Here is a 24,299-nt window from a genome sequence, read left to right on the forward strand (position 1 = left end):
ATTTATCGCCTTCTCTAACAAAGAGCTTCGATTCTTTTGTTCTATTTCAACCGGGTTTCCGACTGATATAGCAGCTACATGTATTTAAAAGATTTTGACGAAACATTCATTAACATACCGAAATATAATGGAGTGCAGATTTAATTGATAAATGTGATAGATTTAAATATGGTTGCAATTCAATATGCACATAAAATGTTTATTCAGTTAACCTTACAAAACATGATATATATTTCATACGAATGACAAATTCGTGATGTATAGGATAATATTGTGGTTTATTTAGATGAAATATAACACCACATGCACAAGTCTGGCACGAGTTGTTTATACATATACTTAAAATTCAAATAATTCATTACCAAATACTTTTACCTACTTTGAACCTATTATCATGCATTTAAAAAACATAAATATTTGTAAAAGGCTTATTTTCAATTATGGTGTTGACATGCTTTACTTAAAGAGGTCTAGTAAATAAACTTTCCTTTAGACTTTGATGGTTAATTCATCAAGATATGCTATCGAAAATATTTATTTGAATATAAAAACGAAAATATTTTTTCATTTGAATTAAGAATTATATTCCACTGTGTATATAGATGTGGTATGAGTGCCAGTGAGACAACTCTCAATCCAAGTCACAAGTAAAATTAAACCATTATAGTTCAAAGTACGGCATTCAATACGGAGCCTTTACTCACGTGGAACAGAAAGCTATAAAAGGCCCCAAAAAATGACTAGTGTAAAACCATTCAAACGGGAAAACCAATATGCCTATTGAAATACTTAAATTTACAAGCAAGCGACTGTGTTTGATTGTAGTCTCTCTTTGTTTATGCCACGATGCTAATTGTCCGGAGTTATTCTGAATTTCCGTCCTTCAAAGGTCGAACAATTATTCTGTTTTTTTACGCTATGCCTGTACATAACGAGCTGAAATTTTTGGGTCATATAAGTATAATAATGAGTAACTCGAAATAATAAGAGACACTGGCCAACAGAGGGCGCAACTCTTACTTGCGTTAAATGGTGAGTTACAGATCGCATTCGAATTTTATTCCGTTGACCGTGATAATGTTTAATCCTTTCGATTTTATTACAAAAAAAAATGTTTTCACGTTATTCAAATGCTGTATCAACTTTATGTTTTCATTCGAATGTTTAGGACCGATGCAGGAAATATTCAGAATATATCCCATCCAGAAATTCTATAAGCACCCAACTGCTCATTGCAAAGGAAGGTTTTTAAAAAAAAAAACATGTGTGCGTAAAACGGGTAAAATGTAAAACAATGTATTTATTACACAGGGCTTTAAGAAAGAGATAATTTACAGATAAAAGATCATATTCTCTAAAAAGAGAATAGCAATTATATCAGCAAAAACTCAAACTAAAGATAAGATCAGTATGCATGCAGGTGCTCCGAAAGAGGGATGATACATAACTTTATCCTACATTGCATTCGATACCCGGATATAGAAATCTACAACAGATGACAACAGCGAAAATCGAATTTAAAAAGGAAGACAAAATATTATCCAATTTCCAGTAAATCTTTATGAAGGAAGACCAGATATTATCCCAATCTATAAATCTTAAGACGTAACAGTACAAAGACAAGTTAAACAAAGTGTTCAGGAAATTTAGCATATGCATATACCATTTTCATTTTATTATTGGTTCGAACTAAAGGCGACAAAGAAGTAGCGTAAACTTAGCTGAAACAGATATATAACATTTAAGTAGAGACTGTTATCTCAACTTACTAGTATTCTGATTCAAAAATATAATGCAATAAATCTGCCGAGAAGCTAGACTACTTCGACCACTGAGTCTTCTTAGGCAGCAACCATTTGATTTTCGGGGGGGGGGGGGGGGGGGGGGGGGGGCTATGGTTTTTTTTTTGGAAAAAAAAGTTTGTTTCCAGTTTTTGGAGAATAAAATAATTTGTTTTTGATTCTGAGAAAAAAAAATTGTTTGTTTCACCCTCAGCTGCCACTATATGTAATGCTAAAATTGAAAGAAAAAAATTGTTTTCGACTTGTCGCGAAAAAAATAGATTGTTTTTCGCCACGAAAATTTTGAATTATTATTAATTAAGGTAAGGTACTAACACTTTTTATATTATCTCATGAATCGGAGAGCTAAATGATAATATCTCTTTTATTTTAATTTTATCATAGTCACAAAATGACTGTATTGTTATTCTAGACAGCAACGTACCATCAGAAAATTTTATAAGCACATACAATAATAACATTTTTTTCTGGTGTGATTTTTAAATACTAATGCATTTAGCTTGATACAAAAAAAAGCAGAGAATACAAAGCTACAAGAATCCTCCAGCAGTCGAGTCGAGCAAGCGAGACGGTTATTAATGATCGAAGACTTTTGGTATACTGTATGTTTCCAAGTATGTTTTTTCTGATAATACTGAACCCATTCTTTAACCCTTACTAGAAATATTGAATTGTCTTTATTCAAATGGTGTTTTTTTTTTGTAATGTATTCTTTCAAATAATTCCCCGTACTCTTCTATTCATATTCCTTTTCTCAATGATTTTTTATTACCTCTTTCATGCTTTGTTCCCTTTGTTCGTGCAAATAATATTAAATAAAATCAAGGTCTTTGCACTGTATTTACTCATTAATTCATTCAAAAGCAAATTATATACTCTACAAGATAAAGAAAACTGATTGTTCAACATCTTACGATAAAAAAATAAATGGGTTGTCATATCTTTTATTACCTTGTCAGGAATTGAAAATTGGGACTAAATGATCCTGAAATAGGTTCACTACCTATTGATCTTTTAATGTTAATAAGCATTAAGAAAGTTTAGTATCTATCGATACATCTAAAATGAATTAATATATTTTCAAAGACGCTCTAAATTATATTTTTGTCGCGTTTCAATTATACATACCACCACGACTTTTTAATTAATTTAAAATGGTATGTTTCTTGTGCTATTTAATATAACTACCGTTGAGATTTTACAAGATAACGCGATCCTTGTTCAAAAGTAATGAAACAGAAATGCCCTTTAATTTTGTTAGATTCTTTTTTGTCGCTTGGTTGTTGTCATATATTAATGTTCATTTAGATATAAGTTGATGTCATATAAATGTTTCCTGCTTTGTACCAACCACACCGATACGTTGAGTCGTGTTTTTTTTTACCTTTCTAGGTCTAATGGTAACACTCCATTGGAAAACACGCCACTCCGTAAAGACTCAAAGCTAAACAGGTTTGATCATACTTTACAGTGGTTCGCGGAGAAGCGTCAGTTCTCATTTTAACTTTTCAGATTTAACACGGACGGGAATGAAACCAACAATGAGATTTAACACGGACGGGAATGAAACCAACAATGTTGCGCATGTATGCCGAGCAAGAACCATAGGCAGTTTAGGCATGCTACTATTCTGTACAATCCCACAGGTCTGTTACCGTTGGATTCGGTACGTTCTATGTCCAACTTGATACTTGCTATTCCGTACGAAAACTGTGACAATTGTAGTATTATGTCATTTCCTGTCGAAATGCCTGATCACAGTTAATTTGTAGTTAATTAAGTAATAATTATTCCCAGGTTTGACTTTGTATGTCTATTTGTATCTAAACATGTGGACTGCCGAGACGTGTAGTTACTTCAGTAAATCTAGAAGAATGTCACACCGAAACAAACATCTGTGAGTTCCATATTTTATAGAATTTCAGATACTAGTACAATGATTCATTTTATTTTAGTTTCATTTGTTACGATGCTATATTTGGTCCAGTGACAGGAGTCCAAGTTTTGACCAGAATCCCAGGTCTCTTCGAGTGGTAATGGATTTAAGAAGATAGTATTTTAATACAGCCCCTAGGATGAGTTCTTACATGTACATAATATATCATAAACTTTGAACCGAAAACGAGAAATTGTCAAGTATGTACATTTTATTTTAATTTAACTTAGCTCTGTCGGTTTTATTATAAGATCAAAGTAATAATGTTGAGCATAAATATTTGTAAAACTCATTTTAAAAAGTGAATTTAAAAACATTAAAAGCGTAAAATTTGTTCTTTTGAAGAAGTAAATGAAAGATTATTAGATTTATAAATTATTTGTATACACTTGGTATAAGTTACTACCAACACAAGCCTGGCACAAGTTATTTGTTCAAATGTACTATAAAAGTGTTAAACACTCCCACATACCTGTCAGGTTCATTTGCACAAAAATGAATGTAATTCAATTTAAAAATCAAATTTTCTGGTATTTTTAGATAATATATAGCACTATCAATAACCTCCTTATAAAATGTGTTTGAAAGAAGACCGATCGTCAATGCATATACCGTTCTGCACTTGTAATATCAAGGACAGCTAACCCAAGTTTATCAACTCGTCGAAATAATGCACCATAGTGCTGTTTATATTTTATGAATTGATTAAAAGTTGAATGATTTGGTGGTTTTGTTTTAGATACAAATAGAAATACATGTAACAAAAACACAGAGCGGACGGGTACTTGTACATCTCAACAACAAAAAGACAACAAGTACAGATCTGCCCCAACCTACTTAGCATGAATTTGTCGATGCCTATGTATTTCATTCACGACAATGTTCGGTAGCATCTTTCCAACAGAAGCACCAAAAAGCAGATCATCCATATAAACAAAAGCTCATTATTTTTCATTAACTTTACATTTCCTTTTCCGGCTTAAAAAGGGAAAGGATGATAGTAAATATTCAATTTTTAATTAACATAACAATGGTGATAAACTTTAAATGTTACATGCTTTATTGTCTTGTATGTTGATACAGGAAATATAAAACTGTATTCATGATACTGTTACATGGTATGATGTACTAGTTTGTATGAGTCACATTTAAACATATGTCTGCCATGGAACCTGACACTGCATCTCAAATTCTGACATACTAAAATGGCAATGAAAGCGTCAAGTTGCATATAGAAAACTAGACGGGATCATCTCATTTTAATACGAACTATATATATATATATATATAACAATAAATATTCGTACTTATTGACTTGTTAGGTAAAGGCAACAGATGGTAAAAGGCTGAGGTATGGTATCAGTCAAAAAACCGGTACTGTGACTCAAATACTGATGCTCTAAAAATGGCAGTTAAAACGTCAGACTCAGGTTGCATAAAGATAACTATAGACATAATCATCTCATTTTTTAAACGAACTATAAATAAATAGCAAAACATATGCGTACTTATTGACTTATTAGGTAATAACAACAGCTGGTAGACTGTCACCTAGGTATGGTCTCATCCAAAACGATGGTACTTCATGTACAAGTGACAACACGCTTCACTTTATTTGATGCATCTTAATGGAAATCAACGTTAATTGATTGAACAAACATGGATATTCTTAACTTGTCGTATTTTCTTACACGAGCTTCTTCTCTTGCTCATAAATTATCAAATATACTACTTTTTACTCGATTTATCCTAGCACTAATGAGCTATTCAAAGAGAAAACGAGCGTTAGCCGTAAACAATTTGAATTCTGGTATCCATGTATATTGTGTTTATTATTATGTTTCACATATCATAAGCAACACATATGAACTAGAACTGGAATCTTTCAAGTCTCAAATTTCACATCCCGAGTTCACACAAAGTTAAGTGGAGTCGTGGATTTCCTGCTCTGTGTATGATTTTATTGTATGAAACATATTTCGAAGTACAGTCGAGTAATAACTATATGTTGTCAGTATACGTAGTTTGTGTTTAACAACTGTCAATATATCTTGATCCAGTGTTATTTTTTATTGTTTTAATTTGTACCTTGTGTGTAAATTTTCAACCCAAGGAATAGATTAATTCATTGATGTATGTGGTAAAACCTTTTGAAATTTTAGGTCCGCAATGCTCTTCAACTTCGTAGTCTGTTTTACCATTTTGCCTTTTTATATTCGAGCGTCACCGATGAGTCTTTAGTAGACAAAACGCACGTTTGGCGTACAAAATTTAAATCTTGGTATCTATGATGAGTTTATTTACGAGTATTCTCTATTTAAATGCCTCTTGTGAACTGTACGTCTAATTTAAGTTCTATTTTTCTATTGTTATTCCATTTATCATGATTTAAAAGCTGAGTTTGGAGTACTAAGATATCCAGATTTACGCCGCAACATTTCTATGTGCGTGCCCCAAGTCAGAAACCTAGATAGGGTTTATAGTCATTGGTCATACTATACCATTTGATTGCTGATCTTTGATAATACCTGTTGAATTATCTACAACTTTTCTAGAATGAAGAAAAGAATCAGGAGTCATGATACAATCAACTAACATTGACATTCATTGTTTTTACCGAAAAAGAAAAAATGAAAAACATCCCCACAAAACACTACAAAGAAAAATTGCGACAGAGCAACACAGTCCCACCTTAAAACAGGACTGATTTCATCATCCACAGAAGGCAAACATAATCTTGTTTTATAGGTTGTGTGCTTTATGATACGTATGGTTAGTACAAGTCAGTGATAAGTTATTCCTGAACGATCAACACAATCGTGATAGCGTCCGAAGAACATTCAAATTGATGACAGTCAAAACTTAATCAAATGCATTCTTTAGTTCAATAGCTTCCTTGTAAGCAGCAACCTTCTTTTAAGGGAATAATGAAAGGAAACAGAAGCTCTTGGTCGTCTTACCAACTGGCAGATTATACTGCATATGCAGGCGCTGCTTCAATTTGACTACATAAAAGTTGAAAGTTCACAACTGTTAAGTTGAAATCATTTCTTATGTCTTAAAGTTTTGTTTTCAACAGATCCTAATTATCAATTTATATATGTCAGTCAAGATATGAAGCAGACATTGATGTATTTGTGGTATCTGTAGTATCCTTTAATTTCAAGTATGATGAGATAAATGCTTTCAATATAATCACCAAACTTACATTAATTTCTTATGTTGTACTATTATACCACTGTCCCAGGTTAGGGGGAGGGTTGGGATCCCGCTAACATGTTTAACCCCGCCACATTATTTATGTATGTGCCTGTCCCAAGTCAGGAGCCTGTGTTTCAGTGGTTCTCGTTTGTTTATGTGTTACATATTTGTTTTTCGTTCACCTTTTTTTTTTTACATAAATAAGGCCGTTAGTTTTCTATTTTGAATTGTTTTACATTGTCTTATTGGGGCCTTTTATAGCTGACTATGCGGTATGGGCTTTGCTCATTGTTGAAGGCCGTACGGTTACCTATAGTTGTTAATTTCTGTGTCATTTTGGTCTTTTGTGGATAGTTGTCTCATTGGCAATCATACCACATCTTCTTTTTTATATTACAGATACTTCTATCTTTTCTATATTTGCTGTAAGCGAAAAATAGTTATAACACTAATTACAATGTTTTTTTTATTACTAACTAAGTGGGCTAGAGAAACTTGTATTTTCTTTATTAGCCTCAGCCTCCATGTCAGTGTCCTCGGGTGTATCATTTAATGTCCTTTCCTGGCTAATGAGATTACCTCCCTCCTCTATACCACTACCATCAATCTCGTCATCTTCATCTTCTTCCTCTTCCTCAGCATCCATCCAGAATATCCTTACTCTACGTCTTGATGAAAACAACTGGAAAAAAATATCGATTTTCAACATTTTCTTGTTAATTATATTACGTCTAGACTATTCATTAAGTGTAATATAACCAAGTTTGGTTCTTCAAGATTCTTGTATTTATTAGTACATTTAAATTCATTATTTGTTATAAATCATCGTATCATTTAAGTGATCTACATGCAGTTTTTATTGTCTGATTTATTGTCTTCTCTTCTTTTAACAAGTAATTTTACATACAAGAAATGTCAAACAGAACAAGAGTTAAGAGATATAAATTCAGTTCAGAACTATCATGTACAAAAAGCGACAAGTGATATGGTATTGTTACACAATTCCAAACCATCCAAAGCAGAACTTTAAAACAAACTTACCACAGTGGCTGTTTTCCGAGTACCACTGACAGCAAAGCCACATGCCTTCATATTCTCTAATTTTCTGAAGCAGTTACTTTCTATTGCACTTCCTACATCTATACAGTTACTGTAATATAAATAATTCTATTACACAAAAAAACTTCACCCTATGTTTTGTTTTACTTGCAAGTGGCAAGAAATCATCTAATACTTTATCAGGAGCTGTACTTGTTGAAACAAGTGTTGTTATAGTGGAACCATTTGAAAAAGCAACTAAGAGTTACCTATTGTCTGTCACTGCAATACTGTTCTCAACAACACAATCAGTTTTGGAAATAGCTAATCTTACAATCTAAAAGTTGTAATTAAACTTTAAGTATACAAGTTGAAGAATTTTCACAGCAAAATCATAAATACTACTAAAACTACCTACTAGTTAAATTATAATAATTTAATTTTGGATTTTACATGTCTTCTGATTGGCTGACGTTATTTTGTTATCAGCCCATAGACATAATTTAGTCATGTGACTGTGACGTCATCAACGTTTTTTCATGGTTTTCTACGGTTTAAAATGGAATTTAGAATTCATGGTTTTCTACGGTTTAAAATGGAATTTAGAATTAAACTATAAAAAATGACTGTAATATTTTTTCTATCTATTCAAAATAACATAAAAAAGGTGATGCACACTGTTATATAACCCGCTACGCGCGTTATTCAGTGGGCACCATTTTTTTTTTTTTATTTCTTCATAGACAGAAAAAATATTACAGCCATTCCTTAAATAAATAAATAGATTTGTTCAAACAAATATCCTGAAACTCAATTTCAACTAAACCGTATTGTCTTCGTTTAGTCTCGTATGCTGAAAGCATGTACATTAGACTGAAACTTTAACCTGGTATTGGAAGGAAGAACGAACAGACGATCATACTGGAAGACGCAATGAATGCCTCCTCTTACTACCTATCATGGGTTAGGTATGGAAATATCTTTACTACAACTTGTCTGTAAGTACATACACTTGTGATTGGATGTCTCCATTTGTTCCCAGCACGGTGTACACGTCATCAGTGATGACAGACAGGACTAGCTGGACAAGGACAGGCAGCTGGTCAGTTGTATCTTCTACCAATAACAAGGACAATGTCTTCTCGTCATAATAAGCTAAGTCCAAGATTTTATGATTGCTGCATCTGAAATCATACATGAAATATTCAAATCACAGGTAATTATTTTTTTTTTTACTGCATTCCTCAATTAAGCCCTGGTCACAACGAACTCACGACATGAAATTTGGACAAATCGCGAGTCATCTGTGATCGTCGTACGACAGTTGCGCGACAGTCGCACAATATTTTCAGCATCGTGGAGCTGTCGTGTGTCGTGGGACGAAAATTGAACATGCACCTTTTTTGCTCTACGATTTTTTTGTCCTGTCACTGTCTTTTGGCTGTCGTGAGAGTGTCTTTCCATAGTTGTGCGACTATCGTGCGATAAATACATTGTCGTTGGTACCAAAATAAACCATTTAAATAAAAACAATCGTACGACTGTCGCACGACTGTCATACGATAATCTCACGACTGTCGGAAGACACTCGTTATACAGTCGCACGATTGTCTCAAGATTATCAAATTTCGTACGATGCTCGCACAACATTGATTGTTTGTCGTACGACAGTGGTACAATCGTCGTGCAACATATTTTCGTTTTATTTAGAAAAATACAATTCGGCGGGAATGTCTGTAGACTCCTCCCCGTCCCCCGACACAGTGACGACTTTATCAGCAGGGTCGTCTCCAGTAGTTTCCGAATAGTCATTTGTTTCAGCTTGTGCTAGGGGGTCCTCCGTCTAGTCAACATCACCCACGTTTACTGTAACCACATTTCTTTTCCGAGTTTTTCTTTTCTGGGGTTATCCTGGTTTAGATTCGCTGAACAGTTATAATACAAACTAATATAACTTATACGAAAAACGTCGTTTATTTGGAACGAACTTATAATGACACTGAACAATATTGAAAGAAAATGGCAAATGCAACGCATTAAATCTGGCCTTCTTTAAATGCTAGTGGTTAGGAGTCAAACGCGCGAGTGACCCACGACTGTTTTGCGACAGTCGTTCGACAGTGGCACGACAGTGACACGACAGTAACAAACGCGTTCCATGGCATGAAAACCTGAAAAATAGCCCCTACCAACTCACAATTCTCGTACGACAGTCGCACGACTTTCGCACGACTTTCGCACGACTCACTTGCGACAAACCCACGATAGTACAATTATAATTCCTTTTTTTCTGTACTTTACCCATCGTGGAACCATCGTGGACATGTCGTAGCTGATGTGACCACTCGAAATATTTTTTGACATTTTACACGACAGTACAACGACAACTATTTTATAGATCTTCCACGACAAAAAAATCGTACGATCTGTTGTGACCGGGGCTTTAAAAGAAATATCGCGCATTCATACCAACTGCACGTGCTCATGAAAAAAAGTGCACAGAAAAACAAACGGAAGGTGAGTGAAAGAACGACGTCTCTTTCTCGTTAAAAGTGGAGAAAAGTATTTTTTTTTAAAGCTCATGAGATGCTTTCTTTTGATCATGATAATCTTTAGTCCAAGTTTCATTAACAAAAATCCCTAAAGGTTAAACAAAGCAATATATGTCTTAACAAACATCATTCCCCTATACAGAAACTGAGTGATCGCTTTCTGTTTTACTATTCTTCATTAAGCTGGGGTCACACATTCACGATTTTTACTGCCGTCCTTGACAGTACCATTCCCGATTAAAATTTGTCAAAAGTCTGATCAAGATCCTGTGAATCGTGGATGGAAATTCGATTTGTATCTTTCGCCAGGTAAAATTCGACCGAGTCTGTCACGACTGCGTCCCGATTCTACCGAATGTAATCCGACAGAGATCAGATAGTGACAAGACAGTGAACCGACGCTGACGGAAGTTATCCGTTCGAAAACTGTCGGCATAATCGGGATGATCAGGTACTGTCGGAACGTAATCCTATCACGGTCCGCTCTATCGCATTGCAAACGGCTTTGTCTGGTCTCAGTCGTATTGCATTCTGTTATTGTCGGGACTTCTCCAGATCATTCCCGTTCCACAGGACACCGTCCCGAATACACAGAACATTGTTAGGAATTCGATCCGATACAGCAGAATCTGTCACGACATAGGCACGATTGTAATCCGACTAGACAAAATCGGCTGAGTTTCCCCGAATGTTACGGGACGCACCTAACTGTCGGGGTGCTTTGCCGAACTATTCGGACCCTTCCCGACCAGTAGGAATCTGTTACGAACTAAAACGACTGCGTTCAGACAATAATAGGACATTCCAGATAATTGAGGATACTAATCCGACTTTTTCACTTTTCGTGTCGTATCGCTATCTGATCTCAAACGGGAGCAATAATCGGCAATGTGTGAACCCCGCATTGAGGTAGTTGTTTCAGCGTTAGTTATTTGAACCCCTCCCCCTCAAAAAAAATTAAATATTTAACAGGGTACAGCTAGTAACAAAGAAATCCTTGACCATTAAAACAAATGAAGAAACTCTGCCGCGAAACTAACGAATAAAGACTGACCACCAATATAAAGTTACCTGGCCTGGTCACTTCTATTGTTATGGTGTGAAAATTAAAAAAATTCGCTTGAATTTCATATCTCACATAATAAAATAGGACCAACTATGTTTTTATGTGTTGGTCAACCTGTCTTGATTAACGTATTTCTCATATTATTCTTCATAAAAGCAAATTAAATTCCTCGGTTTCCGGCATTTTTGTTATCAAACCAGCAGTTTAAGTATCAATTTTAATTTTTTACACAACAAAAAAACAAAGCACGCAAACAAAAACATTAAACATAGTCATTGCAAACACTAAATTCGAAGAAATGAGCAGGTGAAAACAGCAGTCCTTAAAGCACTCACGTAAAACACTAAATATTGATCAATTAGAACCCCGAGACTAGATGGCAATTCCGTGTGCATCAGGACAGTCAGTAGGCAGATTCTGCGCCACATGTGACAACCGTTGTCATGTGTCGCTAATGATAAATGAAAATTCGGATCAACTTCGTACACGTAATTCACATCCAAAAACGAGTTCACTTCTTCTTGTTGTGTACTTGTAACGCATATACCACCTTTATATTATTTTACCACCTAATTGCCGACACCTTTAACAGACATGAAATGTCAATGATAGGGTGTTTTCTGTGATAGGAATTACAAATTTGAAACTTTTTCCTGTATTAATTTCTCTTTCAGTCAGTTATTACATAATACCTACAGTGATGGTTCACTTTGTTTGACGATGTTGTAGGTACTACTAGTACATATATACTGAATGTATGCGAAAGGTAGTTACCATCTTCTAACTCGAGCACAACCTGCAGTCATTTGGTTGTGAGACAATTAGGTGAAATGTTTTAAATAATTTCTGTTTGGGTTGCAGTTTATATAAAGTTTGTAACATCTCACTCTATCGCACTTTTGCGATGGTCCCCTATTTAGAGTGGTTGTTTCAAAAGTGATGGGGTATTTTTAAAGGCAAATTACAAACACTGTCGCATACACTGCGATATGAAATATGAAAACGCCGATAAAAGCCATTCAGGTACACAGGAGCTTGAGTGAAAGGTCTCTATAACATATAGCATTTGTTCGGACAACACTTTACTGAAATGTGTATATACAATGCATATTTATACAAAGAGTTATGTACAATTTTGTGCACCCAATCCTCTAAAAAATATGAAAAATATAGGAAAATGGAAGAAATCCGTAAAACTCAAACATAGCACATTACAAACTTAATAAAAGAAAGAAAATTAAGACTTAAACGAAAATCATAAAATAAAAATGCAATCTAGAGGGGCATTATATAATTACTAATATTTTCGCCAATTTTGTATGACCACAATGTTCATATTAATATATTATAACCATTCAATATTTATAACTGAACTTTCCGTGTGTAGCAACTTGAAATAAAGAAACTTTTAATTATTCATTCAAAACAGCTGTCTCAGCACATAAAGAATATATGGTTGGAACTGACCATATGCAAACTGACCGCGGAGATTATATTTCTCCCATTGGTCACCTTTATTGTCCAGAGGTGAGAAATAAAAAAATATGTTCACAACATTTTCACATATTTTTAACATTAAATTACTATTTTCAAGTAAAAATTGGACCAATTACTTTTTATTCTAAGGTCAACCTGGCTAAAATGACCCTATGTGACTTATTCGACTGACCAGTACAATACTATAATTCGATATTGGAAGTTGGAGGTAATAAATCATATTGAATAGCGTTAGTAACAAAAGACTAAATTTCCATAAAAAAAAATCCGTCGACATCAGATGGTCGAATATTTTAGTTAACACGAAGGTATACATGGTAAAATAATTTATGTCTTTAGAGATAATGGTCAAACATTCATCGTACACAAGGCTACAAAATAATCACGAAAGATAAGAATAGTCAGATGCAACATCTGTTTGTGAAACATCATAAGAAACAACAGAGGTCATTGAAATTATAGCCTCAAACTCTTAAATACATGTATATTGAGATGCAGCCATATTTTTTCCCCGTCTAAACATTCAGTTCTTGCTAGGGCACTATGATTGGCGATTCTTGTTTATTGTTGTATCTATTAACGCTTTTGTCTTATCTACTTAATTAGGGTGTATACATGTTAAAAACGCAATATTTTGGGGAAATGTTTGTTTTTTTGGAGTATTTATTTCATATAATGAGATTTCATCAAGAGCCTTTTCAACTTCTTTCCTAGAGAAAATCCCAAATGTATCTGGAAAATTGGCAAGATAAGTTTTATTATTCATAGTTTTGTGTTTGTATTTGCCAAAGTGATATTAAAACTAGCAATAGTTTTACGTCTAAGGGCCTGACTTCATTGGTAATGGAAAACATAGAAAAATAACAATAAAGAACTTATCTATAATTCAGAATCCTACATAAAACGATGAATCTATTTTCAAATGTTTGTTTTATAACGTAGCTAGTTTCAGTGATTTACGGCCTTTCGCTAATCTGTGAAGCAGACCCAACGGTATCTTCTTTGTCAAGCATTGTTTTTAAACAATGAGTGAACATGGGCACAACAACAAAAAACTGAAAAGTTATATATTTCTAACTCCTTATACATATATCAATTCATAGCACATGACCCATGTTTTCAGAAAAGATTGAAAAGAAATTATGCCATTTCCTTCCTCTGAAAGCTTGTTTTAAGGTATTCTATCTACAAATTTTCGCACTCAGTCAACACGTTTGTTAACAAAATGTATGTGTCTTATTCATTTACTATTGCGTGATTTTATCAAGGACCTAAAGGGTCAGGTCAACATGTATCATGGTGGAAATCCCAAATAAATCAGTCCGAGCGTTGGCAGGTTTGCCTAAGAGTAAGGAAATATTAGTATTTCGCCAATGAAGACAAAACACAAAGCAAAAGGTTAGGAATAAGCTGACCATCAAATAAAGTGGTAGAAGTATTGACTATTAGTCCCTCTACTTCAGCTTTGTTAAATATGAATCTCTATCATCACAGAAACGTTTTCACGAGAAAATTAATCGCGAATAAAATGTACATTATAATGTTCATACATAAATAAGTCAGGAGTCAAAAAGTCGAGTTTGATTATTAGCATTTGTTTAAAATCAAAAATCATACATGTCCGTAGTCAAACATTAGAATATAATTAAATATTTGTTTTATATACAAATACAGGAATTGAAAACATTATCGTAAGCCAATATTTATATGACCAGCAGTCAAAGTAAAACAAACATCGGCGGTTGGTTGATTTTCCTAGAAAGCATTCCACGCAAGAGATAACATATTTGTGCATTTAAAATCTTCAGTCAGCCATAAAAGCCATTCAAACCAGGAAACAACGTGACATACACCTTTTGTTATATTTTGATAGCGTTATACCTAATTTTTGACTTTTCTATGGAATGTCCTCGTATAACATATGTATAATAATTTATGAAACCATATCATAGGTACCATAATAAACATTTAACTATGACTCAAAGTAAAAAGGTCCAAACATTTATCGCATTTTACTTTACACCATTAAATACATGAGCTGCGTCGAATATAACTCGATCTAATGCAAGTGCAACATGTACATTAGTAAGTTTTTGACTTTTTTTGGAACATTCAAATACGAAATAATAGATGAACTTTGGTCTGTTTTGTTGGGTTCTTAAATCTACATAATTTTCAAACAGTAACAACCTTTGCATAGAGTTTTTGTCAACCCAAAAATTGTTAACAGTTATATTGGTATTAATTTGCATACGACCGATTTCTATTCGATGCAGATCGTATTTAGTATGATGCTATTTTGTTTTGCATGACTGTGTGTGCGATAAATATCATAAGAATACAGTTGCTAAAAATATGTCTAATAAACGCGGTATTTATCACAATTATATACCAAGTGTATACCATTTACAAACAAATAATTTTGTGATCATCGTAGTAAACAAATCCGTTCAACAGTTGTGAAAAACCTCCAAGATTTATTGCTTTTTAGGGGCTAATTAAATGCCCGTGATTGGCCAATTTTATGCAAATTAGAGAACAATCAAAAACAGCTGCATACGGTATGAGATCAATTTCGTTCAACAATGTCGTTTTGCGTAAAACGATAGTTTCAATCCGATTACGGAACAATGAATCGTGAAAAATAATAACACACGTTCACAAGTCGTTAGATAGGATTTTTAATAAATTAGTATTTTTCACACCCGTTTATTTTTCGGCAGAATGAAGCTTTATGGTGATTAATACCATAGTGCGATCTACTGGTCATTATTTTTTTCCTTTTGAATTAGTAATAACTGTACAGTTGTTTGTATTACTATAATTGCGGTTATTATTATCATTATCAATAACTTACTTTTTATTTTACCTCGGTTTTACCTCAAGTTCAGAAATCACACAAAATAAAATGATATTTTTACACTTTCCTTGATTAAAAACTTCAACATAAATAATGTTTAAACTATGGGTGAACTTTACAAATATGAAATAACTAACAAACGCTCTCGTAATGAGAAAAAAGTTAAACCAATGAAATGATCTAGAACAAAAAACAAAATGTGAAAATTATGCAAAAATTTTGGTGTCAAGACTATTATTTCACCCAAGAAAAGCACTCGTGTATATTATTCATGAACTGCTTATACATGATATATCTTCCTATTCATAAACATAGCTTCTAAAAAAATTACTTCTGCATATGGTAATATTCTTCAAGTAATTGCTTATTATGTAATATATTTCCTAATATATTTCCCCTTCAATTATTTAATATCAAAATTATTTCTGCATATGCTTTTCACAGCCGCTCTGCCATTTAACCTTTCGTTGAATTTACCAACCGCAAATATTTCAAATTACATTACCTGATGCATATTTTAAGTGCAGTAAGTAATTTTCAAGTTTTATTGCATTATAAAATGTTGTTCTCCGTATATAATATTTAAATCATTTCTGTGCAGTTTTTTTCTGTTCAGGTCAAAATTATATGCACGCGAGATATTTTGATTTTTTTCCTAACAACTTATTCTACATATCATATATATTAGTAGCGCATCACTGCAATATAATTTTCAGACTCGCTTAGTTCATCTAAAACTAATTCAAAGTCAAATTCAAACGAACAGAATTGTTCTGCCTTTTTATCGCTATTTTCCCTTCTTCTAAAGTTAATAACCATATACATACGAGTTCTGAATATAAAAAAGAACGCCAAAAAAGCTAAGACGGTCCAAGTCAACTTTCGTAAGCTGATAAATTGGGCAAGTGGACCTCGATCTAAACTGTTAGAAACAAAGCGACAAAGACAACTTTGCAAGAAGGGAAAGTTGCCAAGGTACAATATACATCAATGGTACTATATATATCTATTCGGATTTGTGAACTAGTGTGCAAAATATATACTTAGTTAATACTATACAATAAAAATATTGACAATAAAGTGTTACGGTAACGTATTTTATTTATTTACATGTACAATGTAGAACATAATGGCAAAAAAAGGGGAAAAAACAACAACACTGGGACAGTTGGGTAAGGTCCTACAGGAACAAAGGATTTTCGTGAAACAATGATTTTGTAAACAAACTATTCTGCATATTCTGCATATTCACTAAACAATATAATCGTCCGATAAGCAACCCATACGAAGTTCTTATATTGGGTATTAAATATCAATGTATATTCTGCTACTGAAAAAAAAATGTTGGAAAGGGGCAGAAACTTGGTCTTGCAAAGGGCCACCACCTGTCCCCTCGTATAGTTTGCTGCAAGGATTTTTTTAGCAAGTCACTAGCCCAGCACCAGGCATTGGATTAAACCACATCATCATGATCGGACGTGGCTGCGTATTTATACACTCCTCAATCCAACAGGTCAGTCACAAAAGAGACAGAATCGATACTTGTAAGAAACTAGTTTAGCACCACTACACCTGAATTTGTCTGTCTTAAGATGGGAACATTGTCATTGATTTTGGATTCATATTAAACAAATGAATTAAAAAAAAACCGACAATATGTCTAAATGACTTATTGAAAATGTGTTGTATTCAATCATACGTGATGTTTTTTTTGAGAATCTAAGAAAAAATAGATTTATAGTTATCCGTTATGTTACAAATGAACTTCCAAATAGTAGCCTTCTAGTTCCCTATGTTTTGTACATAGGAAAGAAAATATAAAAACAAAATTATAATTTGCCAAAGTATACCCAATTTCTACATCGTTTTCGGGTACGCTGGTCTGCTTATTCTTAGCGAATTATTCGTGAATTTGACAATATAAAGTTGTGTTTGTGTTATATTTTTGATTTTTTTAATTAGATATATAGATTGATGTTTACCTCCAGTGGCGAAAAATGACAGGCATATATGTAGGTGAACATTTGAGGGAGACTGAAACGTTTAGCAGGATTTTGAATATGTTAATAAGTAACAGTCAACAAGAAGTCAGGAGCCTGTAATTCAGTGGTTGTCGTTTGTTTATGTTTTACATATTTGTTTTCGTTAATTTTTTTTATATAAATAAGGCCGTTAGCTTTCTCGTTTGATTTTTTTTACATCGTCATTTCGAGGCCTTTTATAGCTGACTATTGGTATGGGCTTTGCTCATTGTTGAAGTCAGTACGGTGACCTATAGTTGTTAAACTCTGTGTCATTTTGGTCTCTTGTGAAGAATTTTCTCATTGGCAATTATACCACATCTTCTTTTATTATATGACATTGTTCTCAAATAAGGAATGTTTAGGTTAAAATTCCAAGTTTTCCCGACCAATATTTTGCTTCAGGAGATACTATGAATATGTAGCTTCAAATCTTACAGTCTATTTTCAATAAGCTGTTGCTATGAAAGCAATGGTATGATATAGGATGTGTTAAAACCACACAACATCAGCGGGTTGTCAAAGCAGACATGAATTCAGACTGTACGGTAACAAATGTTTAGTCTTCGAAAAAGTAATCAGGTTCCAAACAAGTCGAAAAGAAGCCCAAGAGCAATGCAGACTTTTGAATTTGATTAAGTGTTGGTTTCAGTCATTCTTTTCCACAATCTTTTTCAATTATTTTTTTAAATTAAAACTTCTCCCTCATTATATATAAGTTCCTTTAAAACTATCATGTTTGACATAGAGACCCGTAAAGGTAATAGGCTGAGGTTAATAAGCTCTGGAATAGAAAAATTTGAGAAAAGGAATCTGAAATCTTGTCACAGTTCCTAACTTGGACTTGTAAGATGTGGTATGATGCAAATAAAAACAACTCTCCACAAGTGACAAAAATGACGTAGACATAACAGTTATAAGTCACCGAACGGCCTTCAAACCGTCTCTTCACAGAAACACATTTCTGCCTAATTGAAGTATACCGAAAATATCTCCTTTTATTCTCGTTCACCTAAGCGCCTTTATCCTGTACTTCACTAAGGTCGATATCACTCCAGATTTGTATCGTCTATTGCCTCGCACATTTTCCGAATTGAGAAAATGAATAAACTCTTTTGAAAAGATAACCTATTGAAAACCTGTCCAAGCATAAAAAATCTAGTACTTAACACTTGTAAAGGAAGAGAAAAAAATCACTTAAAGATATGATTATAGTTATTTATTACCGTTGCATAACCATGTCTCCATAATATTCATGTAATATCCAATGAAACGATAGTTGACATCGACAGATGTTCCTCAACTAACATCTAAACTAGGACATTTTAATGACTAATTCCGACAGATGCATCGATAATGCCATTGTCTTTTCTTATGTTGTACAATTTGAAATATGTTTTAGTAAGTAGTGTTACATGGTTACACTAAAGTTGTGAATACTAATATTAAACCTAAAGTTATACGGAATCTAAAAGTTGAATTAAAGAGTAGATTTATGTCTATTATCATATGTATAACTGGTAGTGTTGTCATACGTTGTTTTTCTCTCTCATTGAGACCTTTAATACACGTACTAATATAAAAATAAAATCTATAAAAGGACTCTGTGACAAAACTTAACAGCACACTTATCTAAAATAAACATGTTTGTGATTATACTTGTTTTCTGAGCTCATAGAATTGTTCGAGTCTTCATCTTCTGCTCAAACTTCACAAAACATATACTAACGTAAAATAATACTTCTTTATACCTCTTGGCACGGCAATATCAATACTCTGTACGCATATGCATGTAGAATCACGGGTGTCATTCGGTTTATCGAGAGAAATAATCGTGAAAGAATATCTAACGGCGGTCAAGTATTGAGAGACGATCGTGAAAGTTCTGGTAACGGATCGTGAAAGACATTTAATGTAAATTCTAGTTCAGAATCTTTGAAAAAATCGTTTAATTTTCAAAACGTGGAACAAATCCGAACAAAAAAATATGTCTGTCAAAATGGTTTAACTTCCTCAACATAACTGTGAAATAAGATAAAGAAAATATGCAGTACTTTATGAAAAAACACAAAAGGCGCAATGCATGTCTAAGAAATTAATTACAAATAACACGCTTTTTTTTACCTATAATGGTCATATTTCAGTTTATCATGATATATTTAAAATTTAATCTTTGGTGTATCTGATAGTACAGTAAAATTAAAGTATGTTCTTCCCTTATAAGCATTAACTTGTATATGAAAACCTTGAATTTGTTGAATTTCCATCAAACTTGATCGTGAAAGATCAGGCAACGCATTATTTTTATCGTGAAAGATAAGGCGTGACCAGACTTAATACTAGTAATCAGAAATCAGTATTTATTTCACCATTTGATAAACCTGCAACTGGTTGAAGCCTGTAACTAATTTGATAAGGATGAACATTAAAGCTATGTTTTTTTTATTCAACACTTTACCTCAAAAGTTTAAAAAAAAAAACAACAACTAAAAACGTGTCTAGTAAGTATGAAAGATTCAGCTCTGAGAATCGGTCTAGTGCAATTCAGAAAGACCGACCGTGACTATTTAGCCAATAATATGGATATGCAACGTTTAAACCAAAATGATATCCATCAAACAAAAAATTACAGCAAAACAGCATCTTTCATGAGTAACTTGAGATTGGACGATAACCAACATTTTGTGCAACAGTACTTTCTTAAAGGGGCACTAGCTACGAGATACATATAAAAAAATCTAAAGTTTGATTTTTTTTTTTTTGTTCAATCAATAATGAAAGTGAAATAGTGAAATAGCAATTCGCTTTTTTCAGCCAAAAAAGGTTCAATTTTGTCAAATTACGCTAAGAAACATTGATAATTAGTTATTCACTTGCAAGTGAATGAGTCGACCTCTTTACATTCGTATTCATGTGAACTTCAATTTAACCCCTCGCTAGAGATTGACAACGCATGCATTGTACGTGTACTGGATATTTAAAGAAAAAGAATGTCAACAATAAAAGTGAAACTACGGTAAATCATTTGATTACTAATTCGATGCACATAAAATCCTTCTTATACTGTTAAAAGCAATGAAAAAACATCTATTTTTAATCTATAAAATAAAATCAAACAGACCTATAAAAATCCAATTGCACGTGTTGGTTTAATCTATTCATATCTTTATTTATGTTTACATCGCTTATATGGTCATCTGAGGTCAAATCGATAGTTAATTAGATGGCGTCTGGACTAAAATACACACGAAACGAACCTATTATATATTATCTACCCCATGCTCTGTAAACCGTTTATTTTAGACTTTTGATAGTTTGGATAAATGTTTTACATTGTTATAAATCAAATATGAGAATTTGAGTCAAATCGGTGACCATGAATTTGACAGCTAGTGCCCTTTAAGTTCTTTTTACACAACGCAGATGTGGATTGATTTAACTATATACTACAGACTATAGAATAACAGATCGCAAATGCTGTAATGTCTCGTCTTCTTTTCATATTCTAGTATATTTGTTGAACGTCTATAATATCAAGGGTTTTCCTAGCTTGAAGTGTCAAATGCGCTTAAGATTGTTAATGGTTCATAAAAAGAGTTCAAGGTTAGATGAACCATGCCATACAGAACTTTACAAATATCCCGTACACCAAATAAATGTGTTCCGATCCTTACAGTGCCTTAGAAACTAACAAATGTAAAAGTTATGCTTGGCCAATTAATTCGGAAATAAGGTCAAAAGTATATGAACCCTGACCGACAGCCAGACATAGACATTTTACTATCATTCAATATATCAAATACAATTGACGTCATCATGGTCATATATGAAACATGCAGACAGACATGTACATCATACACGAGTTACCTTGGCATATAACATACAGGTATATAATATCTAAAAGGCTAAACAACATAAAACAAGTGAAACTGCGAGCTACTGCTCACTGATGATACCCCCGCCGCAAGTGGATAATATTAATAGTGTAAAAATATGCAAGTGTTCGGTAAACAGGAAGTTGTCGAGTGATGAATCTGAAAACGCATCACACGGTATAGCTGACTTATATAAATCCTGAAACCAAATTTCAGAAATCCTTGTATTGTAGTTCCTGAGAAAAATGTGACGAAAATTTTCAACTTGGCTATCATGTGTAAAATCAGACAAGTGTTCGGTAAACAGGAAGTTGTCAAGTGATGAATCTGAAAACGCATCACACGGTATGGCTGACATATATAAATGTTGATACCAAATTACAGAAAGGGTGGATGTGTAGTTCCTGAGAAAAATGTGACGAAAGTTTCATGGGACGGACTGACTGACGGACGGATTGATGGACGGACTGACGGACGGACTGACAGACAGAGGTAAAACAGTATACCCCCCTTTTTTAAAGCGGGGGTATAACAAACATTGCCGAATGATGCATGAAAATAAGTTCGATGTTATTTAAAACCTTGCAGAAGTCGAAAATCTACACCTTACAATCATAACAACCGACAGTTATCCTTTTTGAATTTTCCTCGGAGTTCAGTATTTTTGTGATTTTACTTATCCTAAAGCTTAACGAATCCGCGATACGGACTTGACCAATATACAAAATGTGGGGGTATCCTATAACTCGTGATAAGTGAGTACTTCACATGACAATAAAAAGCTTCATTCTACAATCATCCAACTATTTTACATTTCATTTTCTGAAAATATTAATACTTTGAAATGCTTAAACCTATTGAGGATGTTGACCTATCTAGCTTTTCTCAATACCAATAACAAATATTAATTATGATATAATTGAAGAATAATTTGAACGTTTTCGTAGCATCAGATCTTTCACGATCTTCAAAAATGCGGTACGTGATCTTTCACGATCCTAAAAATCATTTTTTGTGTAAATAGTTCTTTATTTACCAAGTTTCAGATTATGTTTATGATTAATTCAAATAGAATGCCCTTATTCGGATAAAAGTAGTTTTTCTAGTCGAACTTGTGAAAAAATCATGTTTGTTTACATTTTTTATGTCATTGAAATGTCGAGAAGCAATCTGCCTTTTGTTGTTTTGTAATAACTATGTACTTTTAAAAATTAATATTCTCACATACTTATCATAATGTTGAACCATTTTGACAGACAGTTTTATTTTGTCGTTAATTTGTCTGTGTAATTAATTAAATTAGAATATTTATTGACCTTTCATATGTCTTCTCGATTAAATGTCTTTCACGATCCGTTACCAGAACTTTCACGATCGTCTCTCAATACTTGACCGCCGTTAGATATTCTTTCACGATTATTTCTCTCGATAAACCGAATGGCATCCGTGAGAATGCAACGCCTTTAGCATATGGATGTACGTCCCCATGCATTCAGATCAGACGTGGCTGCGTATTTATACATCCCGCATAGCTCACGGTACTGACGCCCCTCTCGGCTTGTAAAAACTTAACCTTAACTATTTATAAAAGCCTTTTTTTTGTATGTAACTTTGATACAGGTTAAATACAATAATAATCCTAACACCGACAGCTTATCCTAAGTCTACCTTATTAACCACATGAGGGATCTCGTGGGTTGTCAGCGGTCAAGTTTGGTAGGGGCGTGGTTTCCATTTCTAAATTTTATGCGTCCGAAGCGCTTGTCAGGATTTTACCTTCACCAGAAACACTCACAGCCGAATATATGAAAGCCAATGATGTATAACAGAAACAGTTGAAGAAAAGATGCCTACAATAACGGCTTTACAAATAGCAGTTTTATTGGAACAACTTCCAGTTAGAGTCTAAATCAAACTATGAATTCAAAGATAAAAAATAAATCCAATATCTGGTCACTTGTCGCAGAGTTTTCTAATTATTGTATTTCTATTATCAGTACGGTGAATTGCAATAAGTATTATTTAATTCTTATCATTACAGTGGTATTTGCAACTCAATGACTAATGTATAAATTGATTAAGGTTATCAACAACTAAATTTTATCTATCTTTAATAGTTATTCAATTCTGCTTAGCGTCAGACAATCTAAGCTTAACGATAATTTGATTGATTGATTGATTTATTTATTGCAGTTTGCTTAATGTGCATCGAAGAATTTTTCATGAATATTCATGACGATAACTCATAAAACAATACAGCAAATGGGTTGGTAAACTGGATTCCTGTTGTGTTCACTTGTCGCTACCTTCGTGGCATAGATTTAGATGGAATAGAAGACCAGTTTAGTGGGTTGGTTCCTTACATTAGCTGAACCGAGATGAAGTGCGGGAAACGTTTACTGTTATCACAAAATGAGGGTATGTTGGACTGGGCAGAATTTAAGCCTTGCA

At 33.3% G+C, this 24,299-nt stretch overlaps 1 protein-coding gene across 2 annotated transcripts in view; it reads right to left on the reverse strand.

Annotated features, from left to right (window-relative positions):
- Window positions 1-7,391: 7,391 nt before the first annotated feature.
- The window catches only part of LOC143072201 (anaphase-promoting complex subunit 4-like), an 86,575-nt gene continuing 69,667 nt past the window's right edge, over window positions 7,392-24,299 (reverse strand). For both annotated transcript variants that reach the window (XM_076247028.1, XM_076247027.1), the window contains exons 25-27: window positions 8,988-9,161; window positions 7,981-8,089; window positions 7,392-7,621 (exon numbers count right to left, since the gene is read on the reverse strand). In XM_076247028.1, coding sequence (XP_076103143.1) covers window positions 7,412-7,621; window positions 7,981-8,089; window positions 8,988-9,161 — 493 coding nt within the window. In that variant the 3' untranslated portion in view covers window positions 7,392-7,411. The remainder of the gene's footprint in view (window positions 7,622-7,980; window positions 8,090-8,987; window positions 9,162-24,299) is intronic.

Source organism: Mytilus galloprovincialis, chromosome 4 (genome assembly GCF_965363235.1).
Source record: "Mytilus galloprovincialis chromosome 4, xbMytGall1.hap1.1, whole genome shotgun sequence".
In the NCBI taxonomy this organism is placed as follows: domain Eukaryota; kingdom Metazoa; phylum Mollusca; class Bivalvia; order Mytilida; family Mytilidae; genus Mytilus; species Mytilus galloprovincialis.